Source organism: Heptranchias perlo, chromosome 29 (assembly GCF_035084215.1).
Source record: "Heptranchias perlo isolate sHepPer1 chromosome 29, sHepPer1.hap1, whole genome shotgun sequence".
In the NCBI taxonomy this organism is placed as follows: domain Eukaryota; kingdom Metazoa; phylum Chordata; class Chondrichthyes; order Hexanchiformes; family Hexanchidae; genus Heptranchias; species Heptranchias perlo.
In genome coordinates, this window is record NC_090353.1 from 21,897,414 (window position 1) to 21,917,936 (window position 20,523).

A 20,523-nucleotide genomic window follows, 5' to 3' on the forward strand; every position below is an offset into this window, starting at 1 on the left:
CGCCCCCGCCCCCCCCACGATCTCCGCCCCCGCCCCCCCCACGATCTCCGCCCCCGCCCCCCCCACGATCTCCGCCCCCGCCCCCCCCAAGATCTCCGCCCCCGCCCCCCCCAAGATCTCCGCCCCCGCCCCCCCCACGATCTCCGCCCCCGCCCCCCCCACGATCTCCGCCCCCGCCCCCCCCACGATCTCCGCCCCCGCCCCCCCCACGATCTCCGCCCCCGCCCCCCCCACGATCTCCGCCCCCGCCCCCCCCACGATCTCCGCCCCCGCCCCCCCCACGATCTCCGCCCCCGCCCCCCCCACGATCTCCGCCCCCGCCCCCCCCACGATCTCCGCCCCCGCCCCCCCCACGATCTCCGCCCCCGCCCCCCCCACGATCTCCGCCCCCGCCCCCCCCACGATCTCCGCCCCCGCCCCCCCCACGATCTCCGCCCCCGCCCCCCCCACGATCTCCGCCTCCGCCCCCCCCACGATCTCCGCCTCCGCCCCCCCACGATCTCCGTCCCCGCCCCCCCACGATCTCCGTCCCCGCCCACGATCTCCGTCCCCGCCCACGATCTCCGTCCCCGCCCACGATCTCCGCCCCCCCCCACGATCTCCGCCCCCCCCCACGATCTCCGCCCCCCCCCACGATCTCCGCCCCCGCCCCTCCCACGATCTCCGCCCCCGCCCCCCCACGATCTCCGCCCCCGCCCCCCCACGATCTCCGCCCCCGCCCCCCCCACGATCTCCGCCCCCGCCCCCCCCACGATCTCCGCCTCCGCCCCCGCCCCCCCCACGATCTCCGCCTCCGCCCCCGCCCCCCCCCACGATCTCCGTCCCCGCCCCCCCACGATCTCCGCCCCCCCCACGATCTCCGCCCCCCCACGATCTCCGCCCCCCCACGATCTCCCCCCCCCCCCCACGATCTCCGCCCCCCCCACGATCTCCACCCCACCCACGATCTCCGCCGCCCCCCCACGATCTCCGCCGCCCCCCCACGATCTCCGCCGCCCCCCCACGATCTCCGCCCCCCCCCCCACGATCTCCGCCCCCCCCCCACGATCTCCGCCCCCCCCCCACGATCTCCGCCCCCGCCCCTCCCACGATCTCTGCCCCCGCCCCCCCACGATCTCCGCCCCCGCCCCCCCACGATCTCCGCCCCCGCCCCCCCACGATCTCCGCCCCCGCCCCCCCACGATCTCCGCCCCCGCCCCCCCACGATCTCCGCCCCCGCCCCCCCCACGATCTCCGCCCCCGCCCCCCCCACGATCTCCGCCCCCGCCCCCCCCACGATCTCCGCCTCCGCCCCCGCCCCCCCACGATCTCCGCCCCCGCCCCCCCCCACGATCTCCGTCCCCGCCCCCCCACGATCTCCGTCCCCGCCCCCCCACGATCTCCGTCCCCGCCCCCCCACGATCTCCGTCCCCGCCCCCCCACGATCTCCGTCCCCGCCCCCCCACGATCTCCGTCCCCGCCCCCCCCACGATCTCCGCCCCCGCCCCCCCACGATCTCCGCCGCCCCCCCACGATCTCCGCCGCCCCCCCACGATCTCCGCCGCCCCCCCACGATCTCCGCCGCCCCCCCACGATCTCCGCCCCCCCCCCACGATCTCCGCCCCCCCCCCACGATCTCCGCCCCCCCCCCACGATCTCCGCCCCCCCCCACGATCTCCGCCTCCGCCCCCGCCCCCCCACGATCTCCGCCCCCGCCCCCCCCCACGATCTCCGTCCCCGCCCCCCCACGATCTCCGTCCCCGCCCCCCCACGATCTCCGTCCCCGCCCCCCCACGATCTCCGTCCCCGCCCCCCCACGATCTCCGCCCCCGCCCCCCCCACGATCTCCGCCCCCGCCCCCCCCACGATCTCCGCCCCCGCCCCCCCCACGATCTCCGCCCCCGCCCCCCCCACGATCTCCGCCCCCGCCCCCCCCACGATCTCCGCCCCCGCCCCCCCCCACGATCTCCGCCCCCGCCCCCCCCCACGATCTCCGCCCCCGCCCCCCCCCACGATCTCCGCCCCCGCCCCCCCACGATCTCCGCCCCCGCCCCCCCCCACGATCTCCGCCCCCGCCCCCCCCCACGATCTCCGCCCCCGCCCCCCCCCACGATCTCCGCCCCCGCCCCCCCCCACGATCTCCGCCCCCGCCCCCCCCCACGATCTCCGCCCCCGCCCCCCCCCACGATCTCCGCCCCCGCCCCCCCCCACGATCTCCGCCCCCGCCCCCCCCACGATCTCCGCCCCCGCCCCCCCCCACGATCTCCGCCCCCGCCCCCCCCCACGATCTCCGCCCCCGCCCCCCCCCACGATCTCCGCCCCCGCCCCCCCCCACGATCTCCGCCCCCGCCCCCCCCCACGATCTCCGCCCCCGCCCCCCCCCACGATCTCCGCCCCCGCCCCCCCCCACGATCTCCGCCCCCGCCCCCCCCACGATCTCCGCCCCCGCCCCCCCCCCACGATCTCCGCCCCCGCCCCCCCCCCACGATCTCCGCCCCCGCCCCCCCCCACGATCTCCGCCCCCGCCCCCCCCCCACGATCTCCGCCCCCGCCCCCCCCCCACGATCTCCGCCCCCGCCCCCCCCCACGATCTCCGCCCCCGCCCCCCCCCACGATCTCCGCCCCCGCCCCCCCCCCACGATCTCCGCCCCCGCCCCCCCCCACGATCTCCGCCCCCGCCCCCCCCCACGATCTCCGCCCCCGCCCCCCCCCCACGATCTCCGCCCCACCCCTCCCACGACTGAGCCTCCGCCCCACCCCTCCCACGACTGAGCCTCCGCCCCACCCCTCCCACGACTGAGCCTCCGCCCCACCCCTCCCACGACTGAGCCTCCGCCCCACCCCTCCCACGACTGAGCCTCCGCCCCACCCCTCCCACGACTGAGCCTCCGCCCCACCCCCCCCCACGACTGAGCCCCCGATGACTCTGATAACCCCCCCAATGAATGATCCCTCTCCGATGACTGACCGGCCCCCCCCCCTCCCCCCTCCCAAGACTGACCAGCTGGCATTCGCTCCTTGGTTGCTCTCCATCCGACATTTATTGCCCATCCCTAATTGCCCTTGAGAAGGTGGTGGTGAGCCACCTTCTTGAACCGCTGAAATCCGTCTGGTGAAGGTTCTCCCACAGTGCTGTTAGGTAGGGAGTTCCAGGATTTTGACCCAGCAAAGATGAAGGAGCGGCGATATATTTCCAAGTCGGGATGGTGTGTTACTTGGTGGGGAACGTGCAGGTGGTGTTGTTCCCTTGTGCCTGCTGTCCTTGTCCTTCTAGGTGGTAGAGGTCGTGGGTTTGGGAGGTGCTGTCGACGAAGCCTTGGCTAGTTGCTGCAGTGCATCCTGTGGATGGTACACACTGCAGCCATTGTGTGCCGGTGGTGAAGGGAGTGAATGTTTAGGGTGGTGGATGGGGTGCCAATCAAGCGGGCTGCTTTGTCCTGGATGGTGTCGAGCTTCTTGAGTGTTGTTGGAGCTACACTCATCCAGGCAAGTGGAGAGTATTCCATCACACTCCTGACTTGTGCCTTGTAGATGGTGGAAATGCTTTGGGGAGTCAAGAGGTGAGTCACTTGCCACAGAATACCCAGCCTCTGACCTGCTCTTGTAGCCACAGTATTTATGTGGCTGGTCCAGTTAAGTTTCTGGTCAATGTTGATGGTGGGGGATTCGGCGATGGTAATGCCGTTTCTTCAAGTTCTTCTGGAAGATGGAAATACCTATGCAGTGATAGCCAAACTCTCAGTCTGGCAGCCTGTCGGGCGGGAAACCTGCAGAAGAGAAATGAAAGACGTCCTTGCATCAAAATTGTAAGGATGTCCGGGCAACCCATACTTCTTGGTTTCCCATCAGGAATCTCCCCCACCCTCTTCCCGGCACCCCGTTAAAATTGACCCTATCGTGTGGGGGGTTGGAGACACCAGGGGTGGAGCATCAGAGTGGGGGGGTGCGGTCAGCAACATCGGGGAGGCCGTTGATAGATCAGGGGGGTTGGACATGGGGGGAGGGGGTCGGCCAAGCACGTGTCGGATCGTGGCAGTTAAGCTGGTTGGACCTGGAGGAAACACACTCCTGCTCCTCTGGCCCACAAGCAATGCAATAAAGGCATTCACCTGTTGATCCGGGCCTTCTCGCCTCCTTTTATGTGACGAGAATCAGAAGGCCCAGGAATCCCAGCCCCCAGAAGTTAAAATTAAAACAGCTGTTAAAATGGAAGCACGCAGCCTCCTTAAAAGATTTCACTGACCAAACTGGCTCCTGAGAGTGGATTGGTTGTCCGCCTCCGTTAAAACCTTCCCATTTTCCCACCCGCCCCCAACCTGCTCGTCCTTGGGGGTTAAAATTACCCCCAAATCTCAGGCTATAAACTACAAATCACGTTTGTTAATAATTAGAAAAACAAAAGGCAGCACAGATTTCTCAGGTTTTAATATTTCACACAATCTTTCAGTGCCTCTTTCAAAACAATAGTGATCTATATCATCCAGATGAGAGTATGATAGCATGTATTGGATGTAACACATTTATTTTCTTTCACTTAACCTTTATTTTATACTTTGCGATCAAGGATTAGGCTATTTTATGGACAGTTCTTCCTTTCGGTGGTATTGCTTTGCTCCCCATAAGTGGACTTCATGCCCCAGAATCTACGGCTTCTTGGATTTCTGCCCAGCAAGGGATCTCATACCTTTGACTCACATAGTTCATTGTTTACCAGTGCACTCTGCATTCTCGTTTTATGTACTGTGTACCTTAAATAGTAGAAGCATAGAACAGCACATTTTTACACAATGACTAGCTACTAAACTCCCAGACCTTTGATGAAGCCCTCTGCTTCTTTAGCAGTAAACGGTAAATAGTCTTTTCCACAAGTCTATCTCTCATTTCAGTGCATATATCAATACAGTTCCCTGGAGATGTTACATGTCTTGTCCTTTTTCCTTCTTTTCTCATTGCTCAGCAGTCTCCAAACCTGGGGTTTATACATTCTATTTTCTCTTTGGTTTGCCTAGAGATACCAGAAAATCTCACATACATAGAAATCCAGATCTGTCTTACAATGCCTTGCTTGCTCATCTGTCTCTCTGACAATGTCTGTTCCAGAATGAATTATGTACAGGATGGGTATCATTCACACATCTGAAACATGTTCTTCCTGGCTCGATATATTAAACCAGTCAAGAACATAGATCATATACAATAGTACAGACACACTGGCACCTGTCGACCAGCTTTGAAGCACAAGAAAAAGCCTGCTGTAGCTTTTTATTTATACAGAGACCATATGATCTGTACAAGGCTACACTTATTCCCATCTATATTTATACAGTGACATGACCTCTAATGTGTCTTTTATTTATAAAACATCTTCCCAAAAGTGTAATGCCTTAAAACCAGTGAACAATAAGCAGATAAGTATATCAATTGAAAGGCCTTAAGAATAATTTTTGCTAATACTTATTTGTAAAATTAAAATGATCATAGTCAATAACCTAAACCTTTAGCGTATATTTTGTATGGTTAACTGTAAAATATCATTATTGAGCATTGATTTGCTGTACAACTTGCATGATATGTCACCTTCTATAGTCTCATAATGTTAACACATTTCATCTCTGTAAACAATATTCCATTCTTCCAAACAGTGAGCTTTGGTATCAGGACCCTTGTGTCACATAACAGAGCTACAGTCTTTAGCAGTTTTCTTGCATTTGTACCAATCGTTTAATTTATACAAGCCAACAGAATTTATGCAGAGCATTTTAACAAAGTGTAGTTTGATACTTTTCTGATGCAGTATGAAACATAACCTTATACGGGTTTCAGTGCAAGAGGCAATTAAATGCCATCTAAGTTATTCATGTTCTAATGCAACCTATTTCAATATAGGGAATACAAGCTAATTCCTGGGTAGGCAGTGGCGATTTTAAAATTTGAACCATTCATCATTGAAGGGATAGAAGTAGGCAAGATCAGCACTTAGATGTAACACTCACCACAATAACACTTTTAGTTGGTGGGTATTTTTAGGCTGGTGATCAGTTAGCTACTAAAAATAAGGCACTTTTTGTATCCATTAGAAAAACTTTTTTTTAATCCTACAGAATAAAAAAGCTGAGGTCCCCCCAGAGGAGCAAGGGCCTAGCATCAAAAATTTGGACTTTTGGTCCAAACTTATCACACTCATTGTTTCAATCATAGAAGAGGACAAGAATTCATATACACCTTGCCTCAACCAGTAAGTATCTATGTATTTGTCTATTTTTTAGTTTGCAGATGACAGAAAAACTGTATTATATGTGTTACAAAATCCAGTGCACATGTTGCACCTTCAAGCAGGTGTTTAATTATCTGACAATTTAAGATTGTAGCTTTTACTAGGCGACCATCTGCCATAAGAGTCAGGGGATGGGGAAAGAGTGTTATTTTTGTCTTCAGTATGTTGATGAAGTGCAAATATTTATAGCCCAGAGTCTTTGAGCTTCTTCAACTGTAGCAATATTTAACTTTAACAGTAATTGATAGAAATTCCTCAATCTCTTAATCTATTGTTGCCAACAACAACTTTGCATTTATATAGTGCCTTTAATGCAGAAAAATGTCCCATGGCGCTTCACAGAGGCGTAATCGGACAAAAATGGAAAGGTAAAGATGTTTGCCATGTTTCACTGAGGTTGTTGAATGGAGTTTTTTTTTTAAGTCTAGTCTCTTATTGTATGGTTAGTCTGATCCCTGAAACTAGCTAATTTAACATTACAGAGCCAAATTTTTGAATGCATGCAACCGGCAGGAGCCTTCCCCACTAGTTACGCATATCAGGAAATCATTGGTGTGCAGCCTATGATTTTCCATCCATTTTGGGAATTTCATTATTCCCAATGCTCACTTGTATATGTGATACTCCGAAAGCATCCTTTTAAAAGGTCAAGAATGTCTGCCTCCTCAACTTCCAATCTTTCTCTTGTGTTACGAGCTAACTTCTCTTTTGAGCAGAATGTAGACAGTACCCTCTACATGTCATGAGATGCAGTTCAACTGAGATGTCAGCAGACAGATCATAATGGGTTGATAAAGGTGCATAAAACAAGCAATTGAATGTCATGTGAGGCTTCCTGTTTGGTCCATGAAGTTACTTTGTGAGTAAAGAAACATTTGCGGATAAAGATTGGTAGTGATGATGGCCCTGCGGAACCTTCTGGGCATTAATTGTAAGCTCTTGAATCATTTCAGCACAGTGAAGCAAAGGTGGTTATAACAGACAGACATACTTAGTCCAGTGCATTCTGGGATGGTGTAGCTGACTTCTTACTTTCCCTAAAATGGTCAGATTACATAGAATGTACATAGAATACAGAAACAGGCCATTCAGCCAACTGGTCCATGCCAGTGTTTATGGTCCACTCAAGCCTCCTTCCACCCCTCTTCATCTAACCCTATTAACATATCCTTCTAATCCTTTCTCCCTCAGGTGATTACCAAGCTTCCCCTTAAATACAGGCCGTGCTCTTTCTCTGAAAGTAGAAAGGCAGGTCGAATGGATTGGCAGTGCCAGCACCTGCTGAGCAGGCATTCAATTCGGACCGTTTGTACCTTACTCCCTCCCGCGCCCTGGCTATTGTGATTGTCATGCCTAATGGGTGATTATAAATATCAGATGAGCACACACTCACTTTGTGATCTATTGGGTCGCTCAAAAAAAAGTTTAAATCCCATTTCTTTAAAATGGGTTTGCAATCTGCATCACTCCAGAAACTGACTGCACTGACATTGGGGACCTGGTGTGAGAAATGCTGCAGTCTTTTGTTTCTACCACCAGGTGATGAAGCTCTCCTGCCGCAGCTCAATTTTTTAAAAAAAAGGGCTTCTAGTAATAGGAATCCAGTACTGCGGAATCAGAGCACAACAGAGACACATCATTTTGCAGTATGTATGAAGCAGACCTGACTGCTTTCTCCCTCCTCGCCATATACATACACAAAAAAAGTACCGCAGTGCTACAAAATAGATGCCGGAGATCATATTTCTCCCTCCCTTCAACTTTCTCCGCTCTCCCAAGGGTATTGGGATCCAGTTCTGTTGCCCTCTGATACATTACCCAAGATCATCAAACTTCTACCATCTATCTCGCAGGTGGTACAGGTGGCCCTAACTGACAAAGCTACCTCTCTCCACTGTGCTTGGGCAGTTCCTACGGCCGGCCTCCTCCCCCTCATCTCAAACAGGATCCCTTCTTGTCCTGATTTGGGTCAGCATAATCTCTATTTCATACTCTTAATAATGTGACGGCTCTGTGCCCTGAAACTGACCTCTCCCACATTCAGTGGACAAGGCTTCCCCTTCTTGCAAACAAAACTGGTCCTAAAGAAGCCAGGCCTTTTAAGCAGCTGCAGGCATTTGAATCATGCAGCTCTTGCCATTCCCCCCTCCCTATTTTAAGTTGGCAATCACAGGCAGCAACACCAATGGTGTGCTGCCTAAAAATTTAAACGAAGTAGACCCCAAAAAATTCACTGTGGTCAGCACTGAGTTCATTGGGTGAGCGGAAGATCCACCAAGGATCATGTCACGCTGGAAAATCTACCTACGATGTTCAGAATAATCTGTAGGATGGCATTCCTTATGTTTATATGAAGATTTGCCATTTGGCTGAGGCACCAAAGGATGGCCAACGCCCGATTTTCTTCGCTCCACCATTGGCAGCCATGCCTTCAGCTGCCTAAGCTCTGGAATTCCCTCCCTAAACCTCGCCAATGCTCTACCTCGCCAATGCTCTACCTCTCTCTCTCTCCTCCTTTAAGACACTCCTTAAAACCTTCCTCTTTGAACAAACTTTTGGGTGTCTGTCCTAATATCTCCTTATGTGGCTTGGTGTCAAATTTTGTTTTATAATTGCTCCTGTGAAGTGCCTTGGGATGTTTTACTACATTAAAGACACTATATAAATGCAAATTGTTGTTCTTGTTGCAGCAGAGGAAAGAAGAAAATTGAAGAGTAATAAAATGAAAAAATGTGCTTTTCCTTTTTTTCATATGCATTTGTTTTCTTATACTCTAGCCCCATTAAATAAGTAAAAGTGGTGATTACTTCTAGTAGCATTAAATTCCTGTGGAAGTAGGTTATGCTAAAAGTGAGGACTATACACATTTCCTTTTATGATTGTGAAGTTCACCTTAAATAGGCAAACAAAAAGAGCACTATATGTTGTCAGGTACATTGTCCTTTTATCATTTCATTCTATCATGCATTCAATTTTTTCATTTAGGTTTCCACAGGAACTGAATGTGGGAAAGATAAGTGCAGAAGTGATGTGGAACCTTTTTGCCCAGGACATGAAGTATGCAATGGAAGGTTGTACTATTTCTATTTTATTTTGGACTTGCAAATTACAAAGTTTATCTTTTTTTTCTTCTTAAGTCTCTGTATAACCAGATTGTGTGCCAATTGCTAGTCTATTTTATGAAAAAAATCATTTAAATTTATCCTATCTATAATATATTAAAATCTTTGTGTCTGCATACACTTTCCTTGTAGGGACAAAAGGCACAATTTAATTTTATTCTTCACTTGATTTGGGGAAATACCTTTATTATCCCTACATGATCAAAATGTTGTATTTAATTTAGTGGGCTCTTTGTCCTAATTAGAAGGTCCAGGTATAAAACCATGACTTTATAAAAAGATAACTTATTACACACCAGGAAAACAAGGACCTAGGATCAAACAATATCTACAGTCCATTCACAGTTGGGAGTCAAGGAACGTCAAGATATTTTAGAATTACTTTAATGAAAAAGAAAACTTCCTGATTTCAAAATGCATCCCCTTACTAGAGAAAAAGACCTATACTATACTAACTCCATAAACAAAGTTTTAAGTATACTTAGGGTTGGCTCAGGCTTTGAGGTCTGTTGAGACCTTGTCGATGTATCGATGCCCACAGGTAGTGAAGTAGCACATGTTCTCTTCTCCGGATCAGGACAGCCATGGAGGAGGTAGACTAGAAGAAGCCGCAGGCAGGGAGAATTCTGGAAGAAGCGGGAGGCAGAGAGGGAGAGCTTAAGTGGGACCACACCTTTAGGGCAGTTGTTTGCCACTGATAGGCTTCTTTGAATACAGCTCAGTTACGCGGGCTTCCTTGGTGATCAGTCCTTCTATTGTATCAGCCATAAGGCGTGACATAGCAGTCATTTTGACTTCAGCCAGTCTGGAGCCAATTTATTTTTCCCTTTTTATACAAAACTTTCTTTTCTTATTTTTTAAATCATTTTTGTACTACACCTGTTCAAACCCCTACTCCTATTCTCACGATTTTGTATAAACTCTTCCATTAAAATTCCTGAGTCCACATTTATAATGAAAACTGCCGATATAAACTTATTACACGGTAATTACGCCCTCCCACCACTGGTGGTACTGTAGTGCATCTCTCAGTGCCTTCACCTGTATTGGGCCCCATGTGGCGCCCGTTTTTTAGGCACTACGTGAACCCTAAGGTCCCAAAATGGCGTCCGGAATGTGCGTGCATGCTTCTAATGTAACGTGCGCCGGACATCATCTTGGTAAAGGCGTTAGTGCACACGCAGATAACCAATGCCGGTACCGTGTAAAGTAAGGAGAATATGTGCTAGATCAGAGTGCAATGCTGATTTAAAGGGATAGTTATCATTTTGGTACTCAACGCTCCAGCCAACGCGATGTCTTAACCACGAACAGCTGAACGTGTCTTAGATGGCCTAGAGGACCCCCCCCCCAACCAGTGCTATTTAAAGGGACCAGGCAGGACTTGCAGGTTAGTTGCTGGATTATTGCTTCTGGCTTCTGATTCATTTGTACCTATTTTTGGAGGACTCCTAGACTTGAATACTCGGACTAGGGGACATGGCCTAAAATTTGGAGCTAGGACTTGCAGGAATGAAGTTAAGAACGCTTGTGCACCCAAAGGTTGGTAGAAGTTAGGAACGCTCTTCTGCAAACAGCAGTTGATGCTAGCTCAATTGTGAATTTTAAATCAGATTCATAGATCTTTGTTAACCAAGGGTATTAAGGAATATGGGGCTAAGGCAGGTATATGGGGTTAGGTCACAGATCAACCGTGATCTCATTGAATGGTGGAACAGGCTTGAGGGGCTAAATGCCACTGCCATTTGCTGCCTCCTGAAATGTGCCACCTTCTGCTGCAGGATAGCGTGACGTGTTTCAGTGAGTGTCCTGCAGGATGTTTGAGCGATGTGCCTGTCACAGTTGAATAGCTGCCAGTGTGTGTGACCTGAGAGTTGTGGGTGTGCGGCTTGCAACAGTGATGATGTGTGAGGGTGAGAGGAAGCATCTGATTGGAAGAGTTGAGCACTGATTGAAAGAGTTTGTTGGTAGGTGGGTGATGGGAGGTGTAATGCGTGGTGCAGTGGATGCGGCTATTAGTGCAGTTGGTAGGGGATGCCGCTTGACAATTGACCTCGCTCACTTTGACCACTCGTGTCAAAGCATTGAACTTCTTCCTGCACTGCATCCATGTTCATGGTGCTGTGCGCCTGGCATTGACTCTGTCCCCTACTGCCTCCTGCTGCCTCGGGAGCATATGTCTGGAGGGCCTCTTGCCCTCCTGCGGTTATAGGATGCCCCTCCTTCTGTCTGAATCTTGCACCAAGGCCTCTCATGCATCATCAGAGAACCGTGTTGCATGCACTCTCGCACGCCTGGTACAAACTCAGATCAGCAGATCGGTGAGGTCTGGCGTGCAGATTGGAGGATGTGGGATTTAGTAGTGTGCAACCTTTATTCAATGTTTTAACATAACTCAACAGTTTGTAAAAAAAAAAAATAGGGACGGGACCTGCATCTGTATTTTACATGCGCGATATCTCATCTCCGATCAGACTTTGTACGGACCCATATTTTATCAGCCCACCTGCTGGTGAGAAGTCACTGAACAATGCAACTAGGCCTGGCTGCTCACTCTGGAATCAGGTAAGTGGGCAGGCAAGAATCTCACGTGCTGCTGGGCGCAGGTTAATCGTGCATTGTTTCAGGGTTTCAGGGGTTATCGAATTTAACCCCCCCTTGCTCGAACCAACTCCGCTTCTCTGCTACCCAAATTGCTGTAAGTTTTGCAACTTAATTATAAAATAAAATCAATATTATAGAAAAATATGGACAGAATATATAACTTTAAAATGGGGTCTCTAATTCACCTGAAGACGACAGCCAATCTTGACTTCCTGTGTGCAGCACCACAGGAAATCAATTAATATAATTCATTTATATTACAAGACTTAAGTGATCAGCATAACCTAGTTCAGGACTAAATGCTAGGATGCATCAGATCCTAATGGTAAAGTACAAGGCAAAATAAAAACTGATTCTTTGCTTATTGATATTTTGTCATAAAAGTATTCCATTTACAAATGTTTATAATTAGCAATTTGTTAAACCTATGCAACACCAACATTTTCTAAAATCAATAGTACTCACCAGAGTAAATAGCTCCAATGGAAATTTTAATCTTTCAAGTTTTTGAACTGTTAAAATGCAAAGTTTATTGAATTTAAATGAAAATGTACATATTTTTATTATTTTTTATTTATGCTTCAGGCTGATTCAATTCCCTGTGCAATTTGAGAACCCAAGCCAACACTTCTAATTGTAGAAACAGAAAGTAACCATCACCTTCTCCACATTTAAATTTATTTTATCATTTATACAGCCACTATTTTATTGGCTTCTTGGACAGAACTGAGTGGATTTGGGTGTCAATCAAGTGTCAACTCCATTGCCAAGGCAGGTTTGAACTTGGCAAAGACCAACTTCCCTACTTATCTGCTATGTGTAAGCAAGGTCACTTTGGAAGGGGATTAACAAGTGACAATGTAAGCTTTTGTTTCCTTCTGGGTGTCACTAAAGAACTAGAAAATTAGTCTTTTATGACCTACTATTGAAATGATTGCCAGCTTACTCAAAAGCTTAACAATGCAGCATCTAATGAACCACTAAACCATACCAACCAGAGGTCCCGGGTTCCATTCCCGGCCTTTATTGAGTTAGGTGATTGCTCTGAATCTGGTATTAATTCAGAGATACCGGAGAAAGGGTGGTCACCAGAGACAAATAAGATCAAGGTGAAACAGAGAGAGATATTGACAAGAGCATTCGGCCAGTGAAAGGAAGGTTAACTAGAGGGATCAGCCAGAGAGGGAGAAATTAACAAGAGGGTGGCCACAGAGTGTGAGAATACCTAAAAGGATCATCAGCAAGAAAGAGAGATTAACCAGGCCTGAAAGAAAGATGCCTGCAGGCTGGTCCTCGTGCAGGAGGATTGGGGAGTGGGGGTGCGCAGAGGGAACAGATTAGCTAGTGTGTATTAACTTCAAGTTGCTAGCTACAGACTGCAAAGTCATGGGGGTAATTTTCACTTTGGGCATTGGCGGTTGCGGATCGGTCGCCTGTTATACATTCCGCCAGATCAACAGCTGCCAGTTTACTAATTCATAAGGTGGGTCCCAATTGGACGAGAAGAACAGCACATTGTCAATGCTGCTGCCTCTCCCTGGATATTTTTGCAGAGGGATCAGGATAGAGAGGCAAAAATTGAGAAATAATGAAGTGTTTTTTTTAGAGTAAATAAGGAGAAACTGTTTCCAGTGGCAGATAGGTCGGTAACCAGAGGACGCAGATTTAAGCTAATTGGCAAAAGAACCAGAGGCGAGATGAGGAGAAAGTTTTTTATGCAGCGAGTTGTTTTGATCTGGAATGCACTGCCTGAAAGGGTGGTGGCAGCAAATTCAGTAATCACTTTCAAAAGGGAACTGGATAAATACTTGAAGGGGAAAATTTTGCAGGGCTATGGGGAAAGGGCAGGGGAATAGAACTAATTGGATAGCACTTTCAAAGAGCTGGCATGGGTACAATGAGCCAAACGGCCTCCTTCTGCGCTGTATCATTCTATGATTCCATGAAAATGAAAAGAAGAAAAAGAGTGAAGGATCAGAAATGAGGGAGGAGGTGACAGACAGAAGTGAAAGAGGAGAGAGAGATAGAAGTGAGGTGGTGGGTGTTCAAGGACTCCTAGAAATGCAAAATAGATTATTGGATTTGGTTAATCGTGATTCTGCCTGGCTCTAAAGTGATTTAATCCTATACAGCCCACTCACTAATTGTGACACACAGATCCGGACTATCTCTCTAATAGGTTGGACACCCCTTTCCTGGGCCATTGACATTTTCCTCAATAACACTTCTATTATACTTTATCAATCTGAGTTTCAAGTTCATCTCAATACTTTATATCAAAAATGTGTTTGCTATCAACCAATTGTTTCAGGACAGGTATTGATTGCAGGACAAACACATCTGGTATCTTCGATCAGACTATATATTCTTCATGTTTTGTCACTGTTTCCATTGAAGGTTGAAAGAAAAAGTGATTGTATGGCTTGGAAGCGCTAATTGTCCAGAATTGCCTTAGTGATTGGCAGTAGGTGCACATGCCTTTGTCATCTGAGAGTTTGGATTTGTATTCAGACAAGCCTGTTACCTGTGATTTACAAAGCTGCCCTTTGGTGATAAATTGAATGATAATTTATAAATGAAAAATCCTATGGGCCCAAAATTGCTGGGATTCTACTCCACCTTTGGAAGTGTAGTGGGATGGTGCTTCTGGCTGCCTCCTGCAAAGGACACTGGCCCAGTCCTAAATCCCAAGGATGGATATATTTTAATATTCCTGGCATGTGGCCTGCACCTATAGAAGTACAACAGAGGCGCCTACCCCAAAGAGGTGCCAGAAGATTGGAGCAGCACCTGCCACTCTGAAGGGAGAGGAACTAGAGGAACTTAAAGGGCTAAAGATTGAAATTGCACAGGGAACCCAGGATGTCCATTCAGAAGATAAGCAATCCTCATCTTTGGGGCATTTGGAACCCACGCCTGCTTTCAGTAGTTGTAGGATCTGCTGGGCGTATAGGATGGCATGCTGAGCAGAGTTATTGGTGTAGCCTGGGAACACCCTAGACACCTCCAAAGTCTCTGAAGGATGTAAGGAGAATGGACTTGGAAGCACCTGGCCTTACCCATTGGGATTTGTGGCAGAGTCTAAATGGGGTGGAAACTTAGAGGATCAAATCCCACTGTAAGCATTTTCTGCCCTCCCCAACACAGACACAACTAAATGGGAATGTGAGTTGTGAGGAGGATGCACAGAGGCTTTAAGAGGTTATAGACAGGCTAAGTGAGTGGGCAACAACATGGCAGATGGAATATAATGTGGAAAAATGTGAAGTTAATCCACTTTGGTAGGAAAAACAGAAATGCAGAGTATTTTTTAAATGGTAAGAGATTGGGAAATGTTGATGTTCAAAGGGACCTGGGGTCCTTGTACATGAGTCACTGAAAGCTAACATGCAGGTGCAGCAAGCAATTAGGAAGGCAAATGGTACGTTGGCTTTTATTACAAGAGGATTTGAGTACAGGAGTAAAGATGTCTTACTGCAATTATATAGGGCCTTGGTGAGACCGCACCTGGAGTATTGTGTACAATTTTGGTCTCCTTACCTAAGAAAGGATATACTTGCCATAGAGGGAGTGCAACGAAGGTTCACCAGACGGATTCCTGGGATGGCAGGATTGTTGTAGGAGGAGAGATTGCGTAGGCTAGGCCTGTATTCTCTAGAGTTTAGAAGAATGAGAGGTGATCTCATTGAAACATACAAAATTCTTACAGGGCTCGACAAGAGGCTGTTTCCCCTGGCTGGGGAATCTAGAACCAGGGGTCACAGTCTCAGAATAAAGGGTAGGCCATTTAGGACTGAGATGAGGAGAAATTTCTTCACTCAGAGGGTGGTGAATCTTTGGAATTCTCTACCCCAGAGGGCTGTGGGGGCTCAGTCATTGAGTACATTAAAAATAGAGATCGATAGATTTCTAGATATTGAAGGCATCAAGGGATATGGGGATGGTGCAGGAAAATGGCGTGAGGTAGAAGATCAGCCATGATCTTGTTGAATGACGCAGCAGGCTCGAGGGGTCGGATGGCCTACTCCTGCTCCTATTTCTTATGTTCTTATATAGATCCTACAGCTAGTAAAATATGCATTTTGCAGTGCTATCCGTCTAATTGAAAACAGTTGCAGATGTATGCCTGGCTAAATCTTCAATAAAGTTGTAATGGCACAAATGGTGCTGCCATTTTCATCTCCTTCCTGGCTTAAAATTTTAAAGAATAAAATAAATTAGTAATTTTTTAATATACTGAATATCATTGTCTACATAGGCAGCTTGTGATTACACTTGATCTTCTCTATTTGTGTAATATAATTGCACTAGAGTTCGAATTTAGATAACTATCATCCTTTGCCAATCCATTTCACAATAGCAAATAATATTTACATAAAAGGGAAATGAAGCTGAGAGAGGGAGTGCTTTTTCCCCAAAATACCTCCACATTTTATAGAGGAAAATAATATACTTACTAGAATTTTCTTTGATATTAAAAAAAAGTTTTATTACCAGCATGGAAATCTTCAAGTTAAGTTACTCTGCTTAGAATATTGGGAGTGTGCTGTGCATCCTGGTGGGGCTTCTTTGGAAAGCAACTTCAGCCTCAGTGCGACTCCCCTCTGAAGCTGTGGGACCCCAGAAAACCAAACTAGTTGTCGAGTAGTAAAGTACAGAATTCCCGATGGGATTAATCCGGCCTTTCTCCCTCCCATTACCACCATAAATCATGATGTGGAGATGCCGGTGATGGACTGGGGTTGACAATTGTAAACAATTTTACAACACCAAGTTATAGTCCAGCAATTTTATTTTAAATTCACAAGCTTTCGGAGATTTTCTCCTTCCTCAGGTAAATGTTTACCTGAGGAAGGAGAAAATCTCCGAAAGCTTGTGAATTTAAAATAAAATTGCTGGACTATAACTTGGTGTTGTAAAATTGTTTACAATCACCATAAATCAAAAATAATATAGAAGTTGTGGACTGCAATTTGCATTAAATGATGGAGAAAAATTCTCTCTTTCACAATCTTAATGCAACAAATATATTGCCCCAGATGTGCACTGTCTTGAGGTGACAATAATGAAAATTAGTATTTATTGGTTTGCAACCCTTTAGAAACGCAGCTTAATCAGTTGCTTTTGCACCAGTCTTTCACTTAGGCATAAAGTGGCATGGAAGCATTGCATATTAACAATACAAAAATATATTAGAGTACATGCTACAAAAAAATAAAAGTACAAAAGACACCTTAGTTTTTGATAGTGGTGTTATCATTTGCACCTGCAGAATAAAACAATTTATTTATGCAGTCCCAGAAAATGAAACTCGTATGGGTGGAATTTTGGAGCCCAGAACAGATAAGCAGTGCAAACACTACTTGTAATACATAATATACAGTACCGTGTGGAGTAAGGGAAAACCTCATAATATTACATAACCTGATTTCAACCATTTTATGTCTGATACTTTGTTTTGTATTCAATAGTTATGGTGATGCAACAAGGTATCTGATATTAGACTTTTTTTAATGCAGAAAATTGCTAAATTGCTAAATTCCCTAGCATTCAATATGAACAGCTGTAAATTGTCACTTTAAATTCCTCCTGGACTAATCCCTGACAGTTCTCTTAATCTTTCAATTATCTGAAATGCTTCTGTAGTGATTGTTTCAGAGCGTCCTGCAGTGCAAATCTGTTACCTGGTATAAGAACCAATTATCATTGGTAAACAACTTCGCTTCCAAGCTGTAATAGCTACTGTTGATGAAATAATAGTTGGTTAATCAGGCAAAGATCCATTCCGTTCTAAATATTAGCTAGTTTAGAATCTATGAAGCCTTTATCACAGTTTTACTAGAGTACATTGATGTGAAAAATTTGACACACATATCAGAGACTTTCTGTAACTGGACGGTCAAAAACAATGCCAGAAAGAGATGTAAAAGTCTTCAATTTAGCATGCATTCATTATATCATACCTTACAAAGGCGTCACACACCAGGGCATTGCACATTAGGCAGAAATTGGTGATTGGCTGAAATGAGGACTTATCTGTTAAATAACGAATCAAATATCAGATTGACTGCTGGCAGATCAAAAGCTGTTCAATTCAGTCAGTAAGTACCAATGACAACAGAGAAAGTAACAGGAGATTATGGGTTCAGATGTTTCAGTTTGTTTTTTAAAAGTTACCAATCCGGAATTGGCAAGTAGTAGTGTGAGAAATAGAAAAGTGTTCCATTCCCCAGCACTGATATGCCTCACCTTGAGTAAAACTTCTTCAAAATGTACGATTTTAAAAAAAAGTTTTCTTAACATTGAGTTATTCAATTATTAATACCTGACAAAAATAACCGGGATCACACTTACCTCTTACGAATGATAAATGATAGCATACAGGCTATGATTTTCTGCTGGAGTTTTGCCAGTTCCCTGGCGTAACTCCGGTGAAGGGAGCAGGAAGTTCTTCAGCAGCCATCCCTCTGGAAGCCCACCTAGGTTATCATCTGGAGTCAGGGACAGGCCATTAGGGTGAACAGAAAATTCCTACCACAGGCTACTTATGTTTGGCTGTGGAAGTGTCAGGTAATATCTGAAAAACTTTCATTCTTGCAGAGCTGATCTATTTTAACCCTGCTCAGTCCAAAATAATAGATCTGTTTTTAAAACCTCTTTAAGTTCAATATATGTCAACTAAGGCTATATTGCAGTTATTGGTCTCAGACCAGTATCTGTGGGGTATACTGTGATTCGGCCGATCATAGTTTTACTGCCAATACTCATCCCTCTAGTGAGGTTAGTGACTAAAGAGCTCGGCATTTGAACACAAGGCGGTTAATTTTTTATGTGACCAGAGTGTAGATTGCAGTGTCTGCATTTTCATTCTATACAAAGCTTTAAAAGTTACGAGGCATTGATTGTGTCAGATTGTCAACTAATGCTTGAAAAAAAAATAGACTACTTGGGCACTTTCAAATGTGTCTTTGTCCCAAGCTAGGTTTAAACTGTACCTGGTGCAAACTCAAAATGATGTGAGAATACCTACCGGCAGGGCTTTCACACCATTTGGCTCTAAGCTACTTTTATGTATGTCTTTTAATTTTTAATCTGAGAATTAGCAGCCAGCATTTATACTGTTAAATCCATTAACTGGATTGACAAGCCTGCAAATGGGCTATGGAAAATTAATTTAACAGCATTAACACAGTAATGCAGGGATTCCAAAACTTGAATTTAAAAACAGACCAACATAATAGCAACTGAAGTGCACTGAGATACGAGATTGGAATTTGACTTCTGAGTTATACTGCTATCTGGGTACCTGAAACTAATTTGCATTGTTGCAAAAGTAGCAGTACAACTAAAGTATGTTCTATGATTAGTTCTGTACCTGTGCATTTCTTTAATTCCGTTTTACTTGTATTAAAACATTCCAGAGATTTTTTTCTGCAGATGTCATGCAGTATGGTTCATTCTCGGACTGGCAACTAGTAGCCAGTGGTGTTCCGCAGGGGTCGGTGCTGGATCCCCAACTCTTTACAATCTATATTAACGATTTGGAGGAGGGGACTGAGTGTAACATATCAAAGTTTGCAGATGATCCAAAGATGGGAGGGAAAGTAGAGAGTGAGGAGGACATAAAATTCCTACAAGGGGATATAGACAGGCTGGGTGAGTGGGCGGAGATTTGGCAGATGCAATACAATATTGGAAAATGTGAGGTTATGCACTTTGGCAGGAAAAATCAGAGAGCAAGTTATTATCTTACTGGCGAGAAACTGGAAAGTACTGCAGTACAAAGGGATCTGGGGGGGTCCTAGTGCAAGAAAATCAAAAAGTTAGTATGCAGGTGCAGCAGGTGATCAAGAAAGCCAACGGAATGTTGGTGTTTATTGCTAGGGGGATAGAATATAAAAACAGGGAGGTATTGCTGCAGTTATATTAGGTATTGGTGAGACCGCACCTGGAATACTGCATACAGCTTTGGTCTCCATACTTAAGAAAAGACATACTTGCTCTCGAGGCAGTACAGAGAAGGTTCACTCGGTTAATCCTGGGGATGAGGGGGCGGACATATGAGGAGAGGTTGAGTAGATTGGGACTCTACTCATTGGATTCAGAAGAATGAGAGGCGATCTTATTGAAACATATAAGATTGTGAAGGGGCTTGATCGGGTGGATGCGGTAAGGATGTTCCCAAGGATGGGTGAAACTAGAACTAGGGGGCATAATCTTAGAATAAGGGGCTGCTCTTTCAAAACTGAGATGAGGAGAAACTTCTTCACTCAGAGGGTGGTAGGTCTGTGGAATTTGCTGCCCCAGGAAGCTGTGGAAGCTACATCATTAAATAAATTTAAAACAGAAATAGACAGTTTCCTAGAAGTAAAGGGAATTAGGGGTTACGGGGAGCGGGCAGGAAATTGGACATGAATTTAGATTTGAGGTTAGGATCAGATCAGCCGTGATCTTATTGAATGGTGGAGCAGGCTCGAGGGGCCGATTGGCCTACTCCTGCTCCTATTTCTTATGTTATGTATGGGTGTATTCTGGAAACAGTAG

At 47.1% G+C, this 20,523-nt stretch overlaps 1 protein-coding gene across 1 annotated transcript in view; it reads left to right on the top strand.

Annotated features, from left to right (window-relative positions):
• The window catches only part of unc13a (unc-13 homolog A (C. elegans)), a 340,969-nt gene that overhangs the window by 240,339 nt on the left and 80,107 nt on the right, over window positions 1-20,523 (top strand). The window contains exons 27-28 of the mRNA XM_067968623.1: window positions 6,081-6,214; window positions 9,239-9,324. Of these exons, the coding sequence (XP_067824724.1) occupies window positions 6,081-6,214; window positions 9,239-9,324 (220 nt within the window). The remainder of the gene's footprint in view (window positions 1-6,080; window positions 6,215-9,238; window positions 9,325-20,523) is intronic.